Genomic DNA, 17,659 nt, shown 5'->3' with positions numbered 1-17,659 from the left:
GGAGACCTGCAGGCCTGGCTGTGAGCGAAGTGACCGTGTCGGCTCTGCCGCGAGCACGGGGACGAGCCGCGAGCGCTCCCCGGCTCGAATTGCTCCAGGATTTCCTGCCGCCACGATAAATCCGCGGCTGAATCGTCCCGGTGACTTTGTCCTCTGCAAATTATTCACGGTGAGTGGTTATTTCTCACAATTTGGGGCCTCGTCTGGGAGAACTTCACTTCCGCCTCTGCGGAGTGGGGCAATGGGAACAGAGGGAATGTCCTGCACATTGCTCAAGGCACCCTGACTGGACCCTGACGAATTGTCCACCTGCACCGGTGCCACTGCGGCCATTTTTTGGGGTGGTTTTTTTTTTACGTTTCAGGAGATTTCTCTGTTCTGGAGTAAAAGGCGGCAGCAGAAGCAGGGCCCACCCCCACCCCAGGTCAGTGCGGCGGGGGGGTCCCGTCTCCGTCCCACAATCCCCCATCCATCCCCCACCCGTTACCGGCATCACCGGCTCCAAGCACCGCTCCCCACCCCACCCGCTCCTCCCGCAGCCCTGGCCCCTTCCTGTGCAGCCCCTGCTCCTTCTCCTCCCCCCCTGAATTTCCCCACCCCGCATCCCTCCGCTGGCAAAAAACTGACCAAGGGGAGGGCAGCCAAGGACAGCAAGGTGGTTGGCCAAGGATGGCAGATCGAGGTTGGGCAAGGATGGTGACAGATGTTGGCCAAGGGTGGTGACAGTTGTTGGCCAAGGACAGTGGACATCCCAGCCATGGAAGAGGCCAAGGCCTGGTTGGGCACAGCGTTGAGCCAGCTGGGCGGGGGGGAAGGCGCCCCTGCCAGGGCCGGGGAGCGGCTGGACTCCCACCCTGCCTGGGATTCGAGAGCCCCCCCAGCATGAAGCCAAGGGGAGAAGGCGGCCCCAGGAACCACGGGGCCACATCCACCTGCAAACCTTTATTGAACGCAATGGGGGGGGGACTGCGCTCGAGGAAGAAGCGCCCAACGGCCGCACTACGCACCCAGAACGCGTCCGACCACTGCAACCCAACTGGGGAACAGTGTTCGTGATGCCACACGTCATCCCCGGGGCCCCTGCCCCTCACTGCCCCTCTGCTCGTGGGGCTCGGGCAGGGTGGAGAGGGGCAGGGGCTCCAGCAGGATGGAGGAGAGGAGAGCAGGAGGTGTCGGGAGAAGGGCAGGGGCTCTGTGGGGATGGGGGGCTGGAAGCGGGACAGAGGGGCTCAGGGGTCCCTGCCGAGGCACAGTTCTGTATTCAACCAAAACCAGGGGCGGATGATGTCCTTGTTGAAGGAGCCAGGGGGGAAGGCGAAGATCTTGGCCTCATTGTCGGCGTTGATGAAAGTCACCTGCCCCTTCGTGCAGTCCAGGCAGACCCTGATCCTCCTGGGGGCCTGGCCCAGGGGCACGTGGGGGTGTGTGAGAGGTACAACCTGCCCGTCCAAGAACCTGATGGCCCAGATGCCCCCGTCCGGGCTCAGGTCGGTGAAGAGCTTCCTCTCCACGTTGTCCCTGGCCACCCCCACAGCCCACCACGAATCGCCCCGCACCTTCCCCTTCACCTCCACCTCCCAGCAGTGCCGCCCCTCCTTGAACCCCTCCCTGCCCATCACGCAGAACCGCATCTTAAATCTCTCAGGGTTGTTGGGCAGGTCCTGCTCGGTGCTTTGAAATCTCACGCTTCGCAGATCCTTCGACACGACAAGGGCGGGATGAGCCGTGTTGGGATCCAGGGTCACCACATCTGCAGGGGACGGGAGGAGCCGGAGCGTCGGGGGCCAGCTCAGCTTTGGGCAGGAGCTGCCCCATGGGGTGGGGGACTGGGCCTCTCCTCCCTCCTGAACATCCCCAGCACCTCGCGGCCCCGCTGCCGTGACTCAGACGGGGTGGGAATGGGGAGAAAAGGGGGCGAGGTGCAGGCCAGAGCCGTGGCCTGGGGGGGCAGAGTCACCCCACGTCCCCCGGGCACGGCCGGTCCCCGGCAGCAGCAGGCCCAGATCCCCCCGTGCACGCGAGGAAAGGGAGCGGAGCCGCCCAAAGCGGCGATGGAGTCCACAGTCACCTGGATTCTGAGGGAGCAGAAACTTTCTCCACGCTGAAAGGAGAGAGAGGAGCTGGTGAGGGCCCGAGGCTGGTGCCCACCCTGCCTGGGGGTTTCTCCCGAGCCCGGGGACGCAGGGATGGAGAGGACGGGCGAGGAGGGAGAGGGCCGAGCACGGAGCACCCAGGACGGAGCCCTGCGCCGCCCGGGAGCTGACGGAGACTCACCCAGTGCCGCGTCTCGCCGCCCTGGAAAGCAAAAGCAGAGGCGAGGTGTGAGCGGAGGGGCCGGCTTCTCACCCCGCGGCTGCTCCGGGATGAGCCTTGACTTCAGGAGCCCCCCAAACCCACCTCCCCCCCGGGGGGGCTCCTGCGCCGGCAGGTTTTGCAGGGGGGAAGGTGCCAGGACTCACCCAGCTCTCTGGCCTGCGTCACTGGAAAGCAAAGGTGGAGGGAGAGGCGGTCAGGAGAGCGGCTCGGCGCACGGGGGGGGACAAACCAAGGGGGTCGCTGGGGCCTTCCCGCCAGTCCAGCGGTTTGGCCACGCTCCCCGCCCCCACCCACACCCCGAGTCCTTTTCCCCTTCGCTCCTCTGCCCAAAGCGCTTTCTGACGGAGGGAAAACGTTCTTCGGACGCAAACGTACCTGTCCTGCGAAACAGGTAAGCGCTGAGGCCAAACAACGCAAGCGAAAGCACGAGGAACACGCCCAGAGCTGCCATCCAGGGACGGGCATCGTGGAAAAAGGGAGCTGAGGAAGAGGGAAAAACGTCGGGAAAAGGCCTCGTTTCACACTTCTGCGTACGAGGAGAAGAGAATCCAGAAAGCAGCGCGACATCTTGCTGGTAAAAGCCTTGTCCTGGCAGTCCTGGGCGCAAGGGGCCGCAGTCCTCCCTCTCCCGTGGAAATCCCAATGCGAACCTGGAGCCCAGCCCAAGGCGCATGCCCCTCGCGTCCCCCCCACGCCCCGCGGCTCTCACCGGGACCCCGCCGTCCCAGCTGCTCAAAGCAAGGCAGCAAGCCCAGCCCCGCTGCCGGCGTCGCACCTGAGACGCGCAGGGACGACTCCCGCTCCTGCCCGAGGTGGCTGTTCCCGACCACGCAGGACCAGTCGCCGTCCCCGCGGCCGGTCACGACGATGGCGCCTTCGATGGCAAACAGGCCCCTCTCGTCAGGGGAACGTCTCTGGGAGAGCGAGGGCAGCCGCCGCCCGCCGGGATCTTTCCACAGCAGCTGCGGCTGTGGGTACCAGCCGGCCGATCGACACGCCACCCGGATGCCTCCATCCTCGTAAGCTTCCAGAGAGAGGCGAGGGACAGAGCCTGCGGCTGGGGGAAGAGCCCGTGGCCGGGGTGAGGGAGGGACGGACTCAAGGCAGAGACCGAATCCGATACCGGGCAACACCGCAGGTCCGAGGGGCTGTGGGACCGGGCGCGCCACCAAAACCACCCCAACTCGTGCAGGAAGCAGAGCGCATTGATGCCAAACGACGAGGACTCTTCCCCACTCCAGACTCAAAGCCACCGCACCTGCACCCCCAAAACCACCTCCAGCACCACATGCGTGCTCCCTCCTGGGCAGGCACGGGTGGGAAGAACTCCCTCAGACCCCACCTCTCGGCCTTCAGCACTTAATCACGGGACGTGAGGATGGGACGGGGGTCTGGAGCGCCACACCAGCCCAGAGGCACCTGGGCCAGCCCCTGGAAACACCGCACCCACCACAAACCTGTCACCTCCAGGTCCAGGGTAGCTTCTCCGTAAGAGGCAGCATCTTTCACGACGCAGACGTACTGACCATGGTCAGAGGGTTCCAACCCTACGATTTGCAAGTCCAGGCTTCCATTGGAGAGGCCGTCTTTGACCAGCTGCGTCCTCCCAGCATATTCCTTCATCTGCTCCCCATACTGGTCCTGCCCGTCGCGGTAGTGGTGCACCGTATCGGAGAACTGGTGTCGGATCCACCTGATGTCCAAGTGCCGAGCGTCCCCGCGGGGGGACAGGTGACACGGCAGCACGACGTCCTGCCCCACGGCGGCACGGAGCGGGCGGTCTGGTCCCACCACTCTGAACTCAGCTGGACAAGGACACAGAGGTGCGGAGACGGCGCCTACGTAAATTTACGGGCCTTGCCCAGCCGGGGGCGAGCCCGCTGTGAGCGGAGCACGCACCATCCCACGGGTGTTGCGTTGCTTTGCCCTCCCCGTGGCGCAAAGACAGGGGAGAAGCTGGAGAGGGAGCGGGAGGACTCGAAGGAGAAGGAGGTTTCCTGGGAATGGGAACGCGCTGCAGGAAACACCCTCCATCCCCACCAGCGCCAGGACAAGCCAGAACGGTTTTGGGGAAGCACCGCGGGCCAGGGCTGAGGCTGTACCCAGGGCAGTGGCCGTGTTGGGTAAAGAGCCCACGGGAAAGCGAAACCCAGCCGGGGCCAAGCTCTGGGCTCGGCTCCCCCTGCCCCATGGCAGCTCCCAGCCCCACATCTGCCGGCCGAATGCCCCCGCCAGCCCCGCAGGATCCCTACCTGATCCCAGCCGGAGGACGTGGAGAGCCACGAAATAACTCAGGAGGCCCCTGGGGCTGGCGGGTCTCCGCATTGGCGGCCGGAGCTGGAGGAGAGAGCGGGGAAGGGGAGGGGGCAGAGGGAGGGCGATGGGGGGTTCCAGGTTCCGGAGAGGGGATGGGGAAGAAGGGCTGCACCTGCCCCCGAAAGAGGCTCCGGAAATCCCACCAAACCACCCGCACCAGCACCCCGACGTCGGAAGGAACCGTTGCTGGAGGGCAGGAGCGGACCGCGCACGCCTCCCCGGCACAGCCCCCGGCTCTGCCTCGCTCCCTCTCGCCAGGATTTACTCTGAATCCCTCCCGAGACTCACAATTAAGTTAAACATTCCGAATCCTCCGCGGAAAGATCACTCACCAGATGGGTACAAGCTGCCGAAGGCATCTGGCTAAATGCTGTGCCCAACGTCTCCAGCTTATGCCCAGTTGCTGGCTGCAGCGTTACTGGCTTTGGAGCACAACGAGATGACATTCCTCTTTTCGAAGAAAAAAAATCCCCTTATCTCCCGCTCACAGCACAGCTTCTGGCGTTCCTCGGCGTTGTTTGCAGTCACCTCCTCCTCGCACTGGGTCTGAGCAGCCAAAACCAGCAGCCAAACCAGCAAGCTTTCCTGGTGCTACGCTCGGCGTACGCTTCGCTTTCTCAGGTGTTTTGCTGGTGCCACTCTTACCCAGCTGCTCCCAGTCACCGACAGAGAAGTGGACGATCCACGGCAGGGAGTCCAAAATCAGCCAGGTGTCCCCGCGAGTGTCGGTCTGCCCAGGACACCTTGTCCCGGATGTTCTTGCAGAGGGAAGCTCTTGTTTTGCGTGGATAACGAGTTACTGGTTCATCGTTAGTCTAGACATGGAAGCTGTTGCTGATTTCTGCTCAGTCAGGAGCCAAATTGTTATCGCAATTTCTTCGGTGTTCACTTATCGAGGATGCCCCAGGCTCCCACCCATGCTTATCAAGAATGCTCAGGGCTCCCAGGCTCGCAGACATCTACCGGTATTCTTTCCCTGTTGTAACCAGGTCACCTTTATGGCTTCGCCCACCATGGAGATCCCCATGTTTCCTACAACCCCCCGCCATCTCCAGCTAGTCTTGGCGCTGTCCTGAGCAGGTAGGATGCGCTCAGCTGGCAAAAAAATGTCAATCTGCATTGGAGGTTGAGTGTGGACACAGGGTACGGGCATGGGGAAATCGTTTTGGAGAGTCACCTGCACCCCAGTGAGAACCTGGTGGGGCCGGAGAACCTGATCACGGAGCCGGAGAACCTGAACAGAGCCAGAAAACCTGGTTACGGAGCTGGAGAACCTGATCACGGAGCCGGAGAACCTGAACAGAGCCAGAAAACCTGGTTACGGAGCTGGAGAACCTGATCATGGAGCTGGAGAACCTGAACGTAGGGCCAGAGAACCTGATCACAGGGCTGGAGAACCTGAACATGGGGCTGGAGGGGACATGCCAGCAGCTGGCACCCAGGTTTCTGCAGGTGGAGTGGCCTTGGGGCATTCCTGTGCCTGGGAAGAGCAGCAATGGGTCCAAATTCCAGCATCAAGGGTACATTGCTATGGGATGGTGGGGACAGGCTCTGGGACGTGGGGCTGGCACCCCAGGGCGGAGAGAGGCAGGGCAGTGGGCATGGTGGCTGCAGGGGAGGTTTGGGGAAGACAGGAGCTGCTGCGTGGGGCGAAAAATCGCACGTCACGGGGCAGAGTGTCTCGCGGAGTCCGGCTTCTCCACTGGATCCAGCCTCAAAATGGGGCAGAGCGCTCCTCCAGATGTGGTCTCCCCCCCCTTCCCCACCCATGGTCCAGATGTGGCACCACCGGCACCCAGCTGTGTTCCCCACGGAGCCCAAAATGGGATCTGGCTGCAGTGGGGAGCCTGGAGCCTTCATCCCATGCCTCAGGCTGCTCAGCCACACTGCCCTGCTGGAAAAAAAAAAATGGGCTTGTTTTGTCAAACACAAATAAAATTTTAAAATTGGGGAATTCTGCAAAATTCTTAATGGGTTGGGTTAAGGGGGTTGGGAATAGGGTCTCAGCGCTGTCCTGCCAAACTGGGGGTTGCGCTCCGGGTAGGTGACACCAACAAGGGAGCTTGGGGACAGTTCCGAGATGCCCAGAACCTCCTGGTTTTGGACTTTTCCCCCCAATTTTCTGCCCCACTTCACTCCCCCAACTTACGTAATAACTCTGGCAGCCTATTTTTTTTTTTTTTAAGCAATAAAAAAAAAAAATGAAATTTCCAAAGAAAGGACAGTGGATTTTTATAGAGACCGATCCCAAATACCCATGGTTTGGGGGTTTTTTTCCCAAATATAAGAGAATTCAAATTGCACTGACATCCTCAGGGAAAAAAAAAAAAAGAAAAAAGGAAGAGTTTCATAAGGGGAAAAAAAACCCCGAACATTATTTTCTGCAGTAGTCATCCTTTTTGGGGAGATGCAACTGGTCCAAGCCCAGAATCCCCACAACGATGGGACACGGGCTGAGTCCTCCCAGGATTTGAAGTGGGGACGGGTGGCCGACTGCCCTCATTCCTGCTTGGCGGCCGGGCAGACCACGAGGGGCTGGGCATTGCTCCCTTCCCGGGCCAGGCCAGGGCTGAAGAAGGGTCGCAAGACGCCGGCGAAGGCCCCGCTGTAGGTGTAGAGGTGGGTGTGGTCGGTGGCATTGTAGAAGGTCACTTCTCCACCTTTGTAATCCAGGTAGATCCCCACTCTGCTGGGCTTTGTTCGGATGGAAAGGGTGATGGGGTGGGAGAGCAGGACCTTGTACTTGTCGCCGTTCCTCAACCACATCCTCCAGAAACCCGCCGGTGGGGAGAGAGGACCTTTCCCCTTCCTCTTCACAGCCTCCCTGCACACTCCGATGTCCCACTCGGTCTTGTCTCCCACCTCCACCTCCCAGTAACACCTTCCTGATGTGATCCTCAGAGATCCCAGCACAAAGACGTAAGGGTCAAACCTCTCAGGGTGGTCTGGCAGGTCCCGCCGGATGACCCCGTGGCTCACGCTCCTGCCATCCTCGGACAGGAGGAGGCTGGGGTGAGCGGAAGCTGGGTCCAAGGTCATGTCCACTGGAGGGGAGAGCAGAAGGAGGTCACAACTGGGGTGGAATGATGCTATCTAATGCCCACCACCTACTTCTGGGATTGTGAGATGAGGAGAACTCGCCCAGACGATCGCACTTGGCTCCTCTTCGGAAGCTGCTGGCCCTTGCTGCACCCCAAGAAGGTGCCTCCAAACTCAGTTTTTCCGATGTCTTAGGAGCTGAGATGTTTAATTGAACATTAACGTCTTCATTGGTCAGGCTGAGCAGGGTGCTCCACCCATGAGATGTCTCCTCCTCTTGGGACATTGAGCTTTTTCATCCAACCTTTCTATTGACAGGGACACAAACTGCATCTTCCTCCTCTACCCAGACACCTGTTCATGAAACCCACCTCTGAAACTCCCCCAAGATGGGACAACAGCCGGCTACAATGGGCACTGGAGGTGGACAGGCTCTGTCTTAACAGCCGCGCTCGCTCACCTTTAAACCGGTTTAGAAACTCAAAAATGCCACCAGTGGGAACGTCGTACGCGCTCTGCAGCTGGGCAGAAACGGCCACCAGTTTCCAGGCCGGCATATTTTCACTCCTGGGAACAGCGACATGGAAGCGGTGACTCACCTGCTGCTTCCAAACGCTTCTGCGCAGCCCCCGGGGAGGAAACGGTACCTGCTCAGCAAGCTCTCCACGTCCTGGAAATGAAGAAAAATCAAATTAAAAAAAAAAAAAAAAGAGATTTACGCTCTGTGTTTTCCTCCAGAGGATATTCTGATTATTTATGGACTCTAGCCTTGCCTTCCGCCCTCCCTTTCCCTACTCTGAATTATAAACCTCTCATTTTCCAACTTTTCCTCTGCAGGGAAACAGGAAAAAAAAAAAAAAGTAGCTACAGAAAACCAAAGAGCTTTGCTCTTTGAGGGTCCGTCTGCTCCCAGCGCCAGCCGGACAGCGATCACACAAATCGCTACGGGTGTTTTGGGCAGAATTAGGTGTTTCTGGTAGTGGCAAAAACCATGAGAGGCTAACAGCGACCTCTCTCTGAAGCTGGTGTAGTGAATCCGAGGGGGGTTCTCACCTTCAGCAGCCCCCACGCTGGCTGCCGGCGCTTCTCGTTGATCTCGTTGATGAGCTCACCCAGCGCCTGGCTCTGCTTGGTCATCTGGGCGATGTTGCCGTGTAGCTTGGCGGCCTTGCCCTTCTCCTCCTTCTTCAGCCTCCGCTGGAGCTTCTCTTCCTCTTCATCCAAGAAGTTGTGCAGCTTCTCAAACTCCTTCTCGATCTTCTCACTCTCTCTGGAAGCTTTATTCTTTGCAAGGGGAAAGGAAAAAAAAAAGGGGAAAAGAAAAAAAAATATGGCAAACCGTGGTAGAAACCCGTTGGGAGTTGGTTTGGCATGACGCGTTGCAAAGAGAGATGCTTCGAGACACAACGTGAATCACATAAAAGTTCTGGGTTCTGTTCTGGTAACAGCTCCTACGTGGAGCTTCCCATAAATACCCAGGAGAAACACGGGGCTGGAGAAGGAGACATGGGTCAGGGCGGCGGGACGAAGCTTTTGGTATCACCGTCAGGGCTGGCGGCGAAGGTCAACGCAGCCGCGGTTGGTGCCGGGATGGCCGCTCCCGCTGCTGTTTACCTGACCCCATCACCAAGGCGTCCAAGAATCCGGTTATGGCTCGTTTGCCCTTGGACCTGGGTTCAAGTCCCCTCTCGCTGGGTGTTCTGGCAAAGAGGCTGGGAAGGACGCCTTCCCGCCGCGCTTAACGAGGCGCTGCCATGTCGTTAAGTGTGAACGGAGGGGCCGCAAAGTCCCGGGGCTTTGCAAGACCTCAGCCCTTCCTGGGAAGGCACAAGCACCCCTCCCGTGCCCAGGAAAGCACCCGAAACCACTGCGCGTGCCGGACCGCTCCCACAATCCTGCGGGACAACGGGAAACAGCTGGGGAAAGGGCGCTGCTTGCCTTCCACTCGGCCAGCTTCTCCTCCTCCTGGGATTTCAAGCGCAGCGCTTCTGCCTTCCGCTGCCGCAGGCGTTTTACGGCCGCCTCCAGTTTTGTCTGGTGGGGAGCGGGGGGAAAAGCAAAAGCACTGAGTTACAAACACAAGAAAAAAAAAATCTCGCCTGTGTCCTCAGCTGGGCACAGCCTCGGCTTCGCAGGTGCCGAAGGGGAAATTGGGAGGCAACACTCTTGGCGGACCATTTTCCGTCCCCCACCGCGCCGTTCCCGAGCTCTCAGGCTGCCACCTGCCTGGTCAGGGGTGCAAACCCCTCTGGACCGAAGCTGCGGTGGTGAATTTTCTGAGCCCAACCGCCCCCACCCCTTCGCCGCCAGCATCCGCAGCTACCGGACCTCGGCAGGGCCCGCTCCTCCGGTACCTTGTACCCTTCGGCAGCCTCCTGGAGGGGAATGGCGGCGTGGGCGCGATGAGCCTGCGACTCGGCGCAGCGCCGGCAGATGAGGCTTCGGTCCTCCACACAGAACATCTCCAGCGCTTCCCGGTGCTCCGGGCAAAGCTGCTTGAGGGGCTTTGCTGAAGGGTTTCCAGCTCCCTCTCCATCCATCCGTCCCTCCTCCTCGCTGGCTTTCCTGGCTGGAGGGAGCAGGCGGCACCGAGGGCATCGTCCGGCTGCGTCCACGCGGAGCTGGCTGGCGCAGGGGCCACAGATCCGATGCTTGCACCCCGTGAAGTTCAGCAAGGTCTTGAAGGGCTCCCGGCAAAAGGAGCAGAAAGCCATCTCCCGGCGTCGCTGGGCCGCCGTCGCGCCCCCCGGCAGCTCCATTTCATTTTCCGAGGTCAGTGATCCGGGGTGGGGCAGGACTGGCCAAAGGTCGGTAGGGAGGTTGCCTGGCTCGGGAATCGAAACTTCGCTGCTGTCAGAGCTCTGGGAAGCTTTTCCTGGATGCGCAGCGTGGTGCCGCACCCGGAGCAGCCCGGGGCAGTGGTGATAATCCGGGCTGTCGCGTGGAGCCCGCATCTGGAGCGGAGGAGAGCACATCTGCAGAGCTCTACCCGCATCTGAATCCCAATCCCAGATGAGCTGGATCCCGGGAGAAGCTGGACCCGGCCAGGCTCTTTCCAGAGACACCCCACGGGAAGGATCTGGCCCGGATCCGTTTTCAGGGAACAGGTTTTGAGCTCTGCTGATGCTGGGGTGAAGCTCTCCAGGGCACCAGGGTGGGCAGTTTTCGCCCCACGTCGCAGCTCCTACCTTCCCCAAACCCCCTTGGGCCCACCCCCACAGCCGCCGTGCCCACCACCCGGCCTCTCCCCACCCTGGGGTCCCTTTCAGAGCTTTCCAAGAGCCCACCTGCCCCGCCCCACGGTGAGGATGCCCAGGATGGGACGTAACTGCTCACCCTGCTCCCGACGTCCTGGAGAAGGGAAACGCGCCCAACTTGGCACCTGGTCCCAGGTAGGGGAGCTCTGTGGGGCAGAGTCACCCCACAGCGGTGCGGGAGCCACCGGTGCAGGGTGAATCCCAGAGCCCGCCCCCGCCACCCCACAACCCCAAAATGCCCTTTGATGCTGGGATCGGTGGGAATTCGCACCTGTCGCAGCCCCCCCCCAAGGCCACCCAACCTTCGGCACCACGGATCAGGGGGCTCCAGCTTCTCCAGCCCCAGCTCCATGAGGTTCTCCAGCTTCTGGCAGGGGGGTGGGGGCAGGTGGGTCCCCAAGACTGTGTCCCCCAGGCACCCCCACATCGATGCTCGACCTCTACTGCAGCTCGGCTTTCTGCCAACCAGGACCAGCCGGAGACGCAGGGACTGGACGAGCCATGGGGGTCCCCCCCATCTCTCTGTCCCCCTGTCGTGGTTTTGTTAGTGAGGGGGGGCCTCAGGCTTTCCTGATCCTGGGCAAACAAACCGCGCTCCCGGAAAGCCGGTCCCACTTTATTGCACCCGGTTTGAAAGCGGGGTCCTCACAAATGAGCTGTCGCAGCCGAGCCGCGTTCACCGTGGTGGGTTCGGAAGGCAGCGGCGCAAAGATCGGATGAGAGACAGCGAGGACAAGGGGGAGATCGGGGAAGAAAATGTGTATTTGGAAAATAGCGTACCCGATGAAAACAGATGATCCAAAAGGACCGAATCTTGGGGGGACAGAGATCCCTCCTTTTCAGGATGGGCCTTCTCGCAAAATATTTAAATCTTTTTGAAGGTGGGAAGCCAAAACCAGGCTTTTTAGCCTCTAAATGAGGACCTGGATGTTCTCCTCCGGCCGGTTCCTCCCACACGAGCCAAGCCGAGCGGTCCCCAAACCCTGCAGCCCTCCACCCCACGGGGACCATCAGCATCCCTGCAGCCACACCCCAGAGGTCGGGGACCCCACCAACCGCTGTCCCCTGGCCTCGCGCTGCGACCCACCGCTGCACGGCCAGTGCCGAGAACGTCCTCCGCCACAGAGCGCGTTTGGAGGAAGGGTGAAACCAAGGCTGAAACGCATTTCTGGGACGGAGAGGGCGCAGAAGGGGCATCTCCGTCCGTCGGTCCGTCCAGCGCTGAGGTGGGCGCCTCGAAGAGATCAGGCAAAACGCGTCATTGGCTGGGACCCACCAGCAGCTCCTTGCGGAGGTGCGTCCGCAGATGCTTCATGAGGGAAGAGCTGGACATGAAGCACCGGGTGCATTTGGTGCATTTGTAGGGTTTCTCCCCGGTGTGGATCCTTTGGTGGATGATGAGGGTGGAGCTGGCGCGGAAACTCTTCTCACAGTAAGAACACCGGTAGGGTTTCTCACCCGTATGGATACGCTGGTGCCTACGGAGGGTGGTGCCCTCCCGAAAAGCTTTCCCGCAGTCGGAGCAGACGTAGGGCCTGGGTCCTGCGTGGCTCTTCTGATGGAGGAGAAGGGCCGAGTGGACAGCGAAGCCCATCCCGCAGTCGGAGCACTGGTAGGGTTTCTCTACCAAGTGCTTCTTCCGGTGTTGCTTGAACGACGAGCTTTCGAAGAAGGCTTCCCCGCAGTCGGGGCAGGGGTAGGGGGGCTGGCCCCGGTGGGTCCTGAGATGGGCCACGAAGGCAGAGTTTTTTGAGAAGGCTTCCCCGCAGTCAGGACACTTGTAGGTCCCCTCCTCCATGTGAGTCTTGCGGTGCTTGCTGAGCGATTTGTTGGCGATGAAGCTTTTCCCGCAGTCGGGGCACGCGTAGGGTCTCTCCCCCGTGTGTATACGTCGGTGGATGACGAGGGTGGACTTGGAATTGAGTTTTTTCCCACAATCCGGACAGGTGAAGACAGCGCCTTCCGTGTGGCTCTTGCGATGCTTGCTGAGGGATTTGGTGGCCATGAAGCTTTTCCCGCAGTCGGGGCAGGTGTAGGGTCTCTCGCCGGTGTGTATCCTCCGGTGGATGGTAAGAGCAGAGTTGGAAATGAGGTTTTTCCCGCAGTCGGAGCACCGGTACGCCCTGTTCTCCAGGTGGAGCTTGCGATGTTTTTGGAGGGATTTGGTGGAAGCAAAGCGTTTCTTGCAGCTGGGGCACTTGTAGGGCTTCTCCCAGCACCGGGTTTTCAGGTGGTCCTTGAGGGCGGCGCCACACGTGAAGTTCCTCCTGCAGCTGGAGCAGGTGAAGGGTTTCTCCCCAACGTGGACCCTCTGGTGCCGGCTGAGGGAGGAAGCGCGGCTGAAGCTCTTCCCGCACTTGCCGCAGGCGTGCTCGTGCTGCTCCAGCCGCGGCAGGCTCTTGCCATTTGGTTTTCTGCCGCTGTGGCTGGAAGGAGCCGCTCTCCTCCCCGAGTGGTTCTTGTGGTGCTCGTGCCTCGCCGACCTGCTGTGCAGCTCTCCATCTTCCTCCTGCAAGCTGTCCTCCTCCGTCTCACTCATCCACCTATCGTCTGATGGGAAAATAATTTTTTTTTAATAAAAAAAAAGAAAAAAAACAAAGGGAATCCACCTCTGCCCTCATCCTGAAGGTGCCAGGGAGGGAGCTTGAGTAGGGATGGAGAGAAGCACCACAAAAAGCAGGAGAAGCAGTTGGTGCTGATGCCCAGGTGGGGCTCTGACCCCCCTGTGCTCCCCTCCTCCCAGTTACACCAGTTCCCAGTATGATCTTGATCACTGGAGGCAAAGAGCGATGCCTGGTGTCTCCGTTTTGGGGGTGGAAAACCGCATCCCTTACCTGAGTGAGAGGTGTTTGAGACGGAGGAGCTCCCGGCATCTCGGCAGCTTCTCCACCACTTCCTCTTCCTCGTCCACAACCTCAAGAGGGGTCTGGCTGGTTGTTCCTCCTCCTCTGAGCTCTGGATGTCAGGTATCCAAACCTCCTCCCCTTGCTCCAGCTGAGCAAGGAGGTCGGGGCTGTATGCGGGGAAACCTGCTCAGGTAGACAGCAGCGGGGTTACTGGGTGGACAACCACCCTCCATGATGCCAGGAGGTGGAGCCCTGTGTCCTTAAAACCCATCCCTCTTCAAAAAGAGAAAGGAAAATCCAGGCACTCATGGAGTTCCAAGAAGGATTTGATCCCAGCAGGGTTTGCTGAGGGTATCTACGAGAGCTTTCCTGGTGATGGAGAAGACAGCCCAGGGAATAAGAAACTTGGAATCAGCCCCGAAGATCGCTTTTCAAGAAGATAGAAAAGCCCAGGGAGATCAAGAGCAGTTGAGAAAGGTGAAGGTTGTCCATCTGGAAAAACTCAGGAAATATCAAGAAGGAGGAAAGGGAAATCTGGAAAAACCCAGGAGTAAAACCAGGCATGCCAGCTTGGATGCATCTGGCCCAAGCGACCCGCTCCCTGATTTCACTTTGAGGAGGAAATAAAAAAAAAAAAAATTTGTTTGGGGCATGGCAGGCGAGCCACACTCCCAAATTAAGGGGTTGCATCCCGGTCAATCAGACACTTGAGTCCGTTGAGGTTCTGCTCCAAGAGCAGGACAGTGGAGAACGTGACGGAGCAGACGATGCCCGAGGGCCGAAACAGGAAATCTGCGGAACGGTGCGATTTGAGTGCACGTTGATTCATCTTACGGCCACGCAGCTCTAAAAGCTGCATGAACCAGCCCCCAAAGCCTTCCTCACCCACCCCTAAAAACCTGAGTCAACTTCCCATCTTGCTCACTCCCCTCCCAGGCCCATGACCGGCATCTCCTGGCTGGAGAAGACCTGGGGGCTTCTCTGTCCCCCAAAGTGACCTCCGTGAGGTGGCCAAGAGCTGTCAGGAGAGGGCAGTACGAGCCCGAAGGAGATCACCTCCTGGATTTTAACTCATTTCAGGCAGTTTTACAGCACAGCCTTGGCAGGAGAAGCGGCATCCGCTGGCACGGGCTGAGATGCTTGGAGTACCTCAACAAGTGCCTGCTTGGGTGTTGAGGAGAGCACCCAACGATCCCATCCATCTCCCCTTGAGAAGACAAAACATTGGGGCTTAAACCATACTCTCAGTTGAGTTGCTTGGATGGTGTTAATTAAAAATGTCTAATTAGAGAGTGCCACGCACAGCGTAAGCTAAGGAAGCTCTGATGAAAATTGCCAGAAGAAGGAAAACTCAAGATTTAGGGTTGGTCCCACCGTTGCCATGACCGCATCGCCTTCACCTTTCTGTGTAGAGCGTACACCTTTCTGTGTACATTGGAAAAATGCGATTGGGACTGGGGTGGGAAGAGCAATTATGTTGGACATCCCGAGTGGGATGAAACTGGGAAGCCCACCGCAACCCTGTGACGTAGACACACCACCCGCAGAACGGGACAAAACGAGGAGAAAAAGCAGAATTTCTTTTAAAAGAAGCCTCGACAGCAGAAACCAGGAGCTGCTGGGAAAGGCAGCTGGGGAAAAGAGGCGCCGGGTGGGAGGTTGGTGGGGTTGGATGGGTCCTCCTGCCCCCCACAGCCACCCAAAGCTACCGGCCCACCCAAAGCCACCCAGATACCCCAGGACTGGGGAGAAGGGGGTTCAGGGGGGTGCCTACCTGCGGGGAGGGCTTGGCAGTCAGAGAGCGGCCAGGGCTTCTCGGTGGCAGTGACGGTGACCTCCTGGAGAGCCTCGGGCACCTGGGGTCGGAGGAGGGAAAGGGCCACCCACAGCACAGCAACGATTGAAAAATTCAAATATTAACAACAAGGTCAGGACCAACGTTAAAAGGAGGGAAGGGAAAAAAAAAAAAAAAGTAAAAACCATAATTACAAAAAGAACCAGAATAAAAAGTCACAAAGTAAAAGCGAAAAATAAAAAACCAGTAAGAACTAAAATAACAACAACAAAAAATAAAAACCACTGAGGAGCAAAATAAAAGAAAAACCGCAAAGAACTAAACTTTTAACAAAGTAAGAAATAAATAAGACTTTAAAAAAAGCAAAAATTAAAATTTTTAAAAAACAAAGAAATAGAATTTTTAAAGTCACAAGTATTTTTTTAAGAACTAAAATAAAAAAAAAAAACAAGGTAAGAACTAAAATTTAAAAACCAAAGTAAGAAAGACAATTTTTAAAAAGGAAATATGTATTTCTTTAAAACCAAAGTAAGAAATAATTTAAAAAAAAAAAAAAAACCAAACAAAACCGAAGTAGGGACATTTTTAAAAATGCAAAGTACGAACTGAGATTTTAGAAATTACTCTGAAAGCAGAAATCCGCGAGAAGATAAAAAGTGAGAAAGCCGCGAGGCAGGAGCCCGGTCCCCGGATCCGGGGGTCACCCCTCGTCCCCTCCGTGTCCCCCCCCAACCTGGGCCGGCTCCAGCGCAGCCATGGCCGGGCCCGGCGCATCCCGCGCGGCTCCGCGTTACCTGCGCGGGGCGGGGCGCGGACCCCCGGGGTGGGCGGGGATGGAGCCGGCCCGCGCCCCGCGGAGCGCAGCGCCTCCCCCGCCGCCCTCCTGGGGGGGTCTTTCACCCCACTTCTCCCCTTTTTTCCCCTTTTTTCCCCTTTCCCCCTCCCTTTTCCCCAGTTCCTTCTTTCCCCCCCATTTCTGCCCTTCTTTTCCCCCTTCTTTCCTCCCCTTCTTTCCCCCATTTCCCTCCTCGTTTTCCCATTTTCTTCCCTTCTTCCCAGTTTCCCTATTTTCTTCCTTCCCCCCCTTTTCCCCCCTTCCCCCTTTTTTCCTTTTTTTCCCACCTTCTCCGCCTTTTTCCCCATTTCTTTCTTTCCCCCCTCCTTTGTTTCTCCTCCTTTTACCCCTTCTTCCCCCCCTCCCTTTTTTTTTTTTTCCCATTTTCTTCCTTTTTTTTTTTCCCCTTTTCCCCCGTTTCCTTCCCTGCCCAGCCCGGGTGAGATCCCGTTCACTTTAAAACTGGGTTTATTCCCACACCTCTGGTTTGCCAATGAAAATATCCACAGGGAAAAAAAAAATGGAAAAAAAAAATCTGTTTCTGAATCAATTTTTTTTTTCCCGTCCCTGTGGGATGCTCAGTGCAAGATCCAAAGAAAACAAGGGGGAAAAAAAAAAAAAAACCAACCAAAAATCTGTTTCTAAAGCGATTTTGTCCTGGCCCCGGGATGCTCAGTGCAGAGCAGGATTCCCTAGGGAAAATAATTTATTGTGCAGAAAAAAAAAAATAATAATAATAAAAAATCCTTACCAAAAAGGCATGGCTTTGTTCGGTCCCAAATGTTCTCTCCAAAAAAAAAAAAAAAAATTTACATTGCTCAAATTTGGTTGAAAAAAAAAAAAAACCAACCTTAAATTTAGGGCTGCAGGAGTTTAATTTCGTTGTGGAGTTAAAGGGTTATTTGGGATTTTTTTTTTTTTCCCCCTTCGTTTTTAACACCTCAGGTTGGCAGGCGCCAACCTCTTTTTTTTTTTTTTTTCCCTGGGGCGAAAAAAAAAAAAAAAAAAAAAAAGAAATCCCCGACAAATGTTTGTGTTGGGGAAATGCGGTTATTTCTTTATCGCCCTTGATGAATGGGAGCTGTGGTTTCCCACCAGCCCCGTTTCCTCCCCCACCACCTGAAAAAAAAAAAAACAAAACCGCCCAGTTTTAGGCTTTTACTCAAATTTAGAAGCAAAACATCCCCGTGCTCTTCCAAAAGAAAACAGTGGAGGGAAAAAAAAAAATAGAGAAAGATTTCTTAGGTAGGGGTGT

The 17,659-nt window shown here is 57.6% G+C and overlaps 3 protein-coding genes across 11 annotated transcripts; all 3 read right to left on the bottom strand.

Annotated features, from left to right (window-relative positions):
- Nucleotides 1-922: 922 nt before the first annotated feature.
- On the bottom strand, nt 923-8,115 carry LOC147596822 (butyrophilin subfamily 1 member A1-like). 9 transcript variants are annotated; one of them, XM_086769355.1, is made up of 9 exons: nt 7,988-8,115; nt 4,965-5,699; nt 4,569-4,653; nt 3,774-4,121; nt 3,026-3,373; nt 2,671-2,796; nt 2,275-2,295; nt 2,069-2,101; nt 923-1,750 (listed from the first exon to the last, which is right to left on the bottom strand). In XM_086769355.1, exons 2-9 carry the CDS (start codon nt 5,076-5,078, stop codon nt 1,230-1,232), a joined length of 1,596 nt encoding a protein of 531 aa, XP_086625481.1. In that variant the 5' UTR covers nt 5,079-5,699; nt 7,988-8,115; the 3' UTR covers nt 923-1,229. The 9 variants fall into 9 exon arrangements, with proteins under 9 accessions (XP_086625481.1, XP_086625480.1, XP_086625483.1 ...); XM_086769361.1 differs by lacking the exon at nt 7,988-8,115 and adding an exon at nt 2,398-2,480 and having other exon boundaries at nt 1,608-1,750; nt 2,692-2,796; nt 4,965-6,777; XM_086769362.1 differs by lacking the exon at nt 7,988-8,115 and adding an exon at nt 2,398-2,480 and having other exon boundaries at nt 1,608-1,750; nt 2,692-2,796; nt 3,092-3,373; nt 4,965-6,736.
- LOC104477288 (E3 ubiquitin-protein ligase TRIM21) lies at nt 6,848-11,355 on the bottom strand. Its single transcript, XM_086769385.1, has 7 exons — nt 11,231-11,355; nt 10,026-10,722; nt 9,610-9,705; nt 8,725-8,955; nt 8,319-8,341; nt 8,132-8,238; nt 6,848-7,676 (listed from the first exon to the last, which is right to left on the bottom strand). Exons 1-7 carry the CDS (start codon nt 11,353-11,355, stop codon nt 7,132-7,134), a joined length of 1,824 nt encoding a protein of 607 aa, XP_086625511.1. The 3' UTR covers nt 6,848-7,131.
- A 683-nt stretch (nt 11,356-12,038) lies between these two features.
- On the bottom strand, nt 12,039-17,243 carry LOC104484093 (uncharacterized). Its single transcript, XM_086769375.1, has 4 exons — nt 17,156-17,243; nt 15,549-15,630; nt 13,763-13,957; nt 12,039-13,478 (listed from the first exon to the last, which is right to left on the bottom strand). The coding sequence occupies exon 4, from the start codon at nt 13,465-13,467 to the stop codon at nt 12,187-12,189; it is 1,281 nt and encodes a 426-aa protein (XP_086625501.1). The 5' UTR covers nt 13,468-13,478; nt 13,763-13,957; nt 15,549-15,630; nt 17,156-17,243; the 3' UTR covers nt 12,039-12,186.
- Between the last annotated feature and the right edge of the window lie 416 nt (nt 17,244-17,659).

Source organism: Chlamydotis macqueenii, chromosome 36 (assembly GCF_036417535.1).
Source record: "Chlamydotis macqueenii isolate bChlMac1 chromosome 36, bChlMac1.mat, whole genome shotgun sequence".
Lineage (NCBI taxonomy): Eukaryota > Metazoa > Chordata > Aves > Otidiformes > Otididae > Chlamydotis > Chlamydotis macqueenii.
This window is presented reverse-complemented; position numbering and strand designations above follow the sequence as displayed.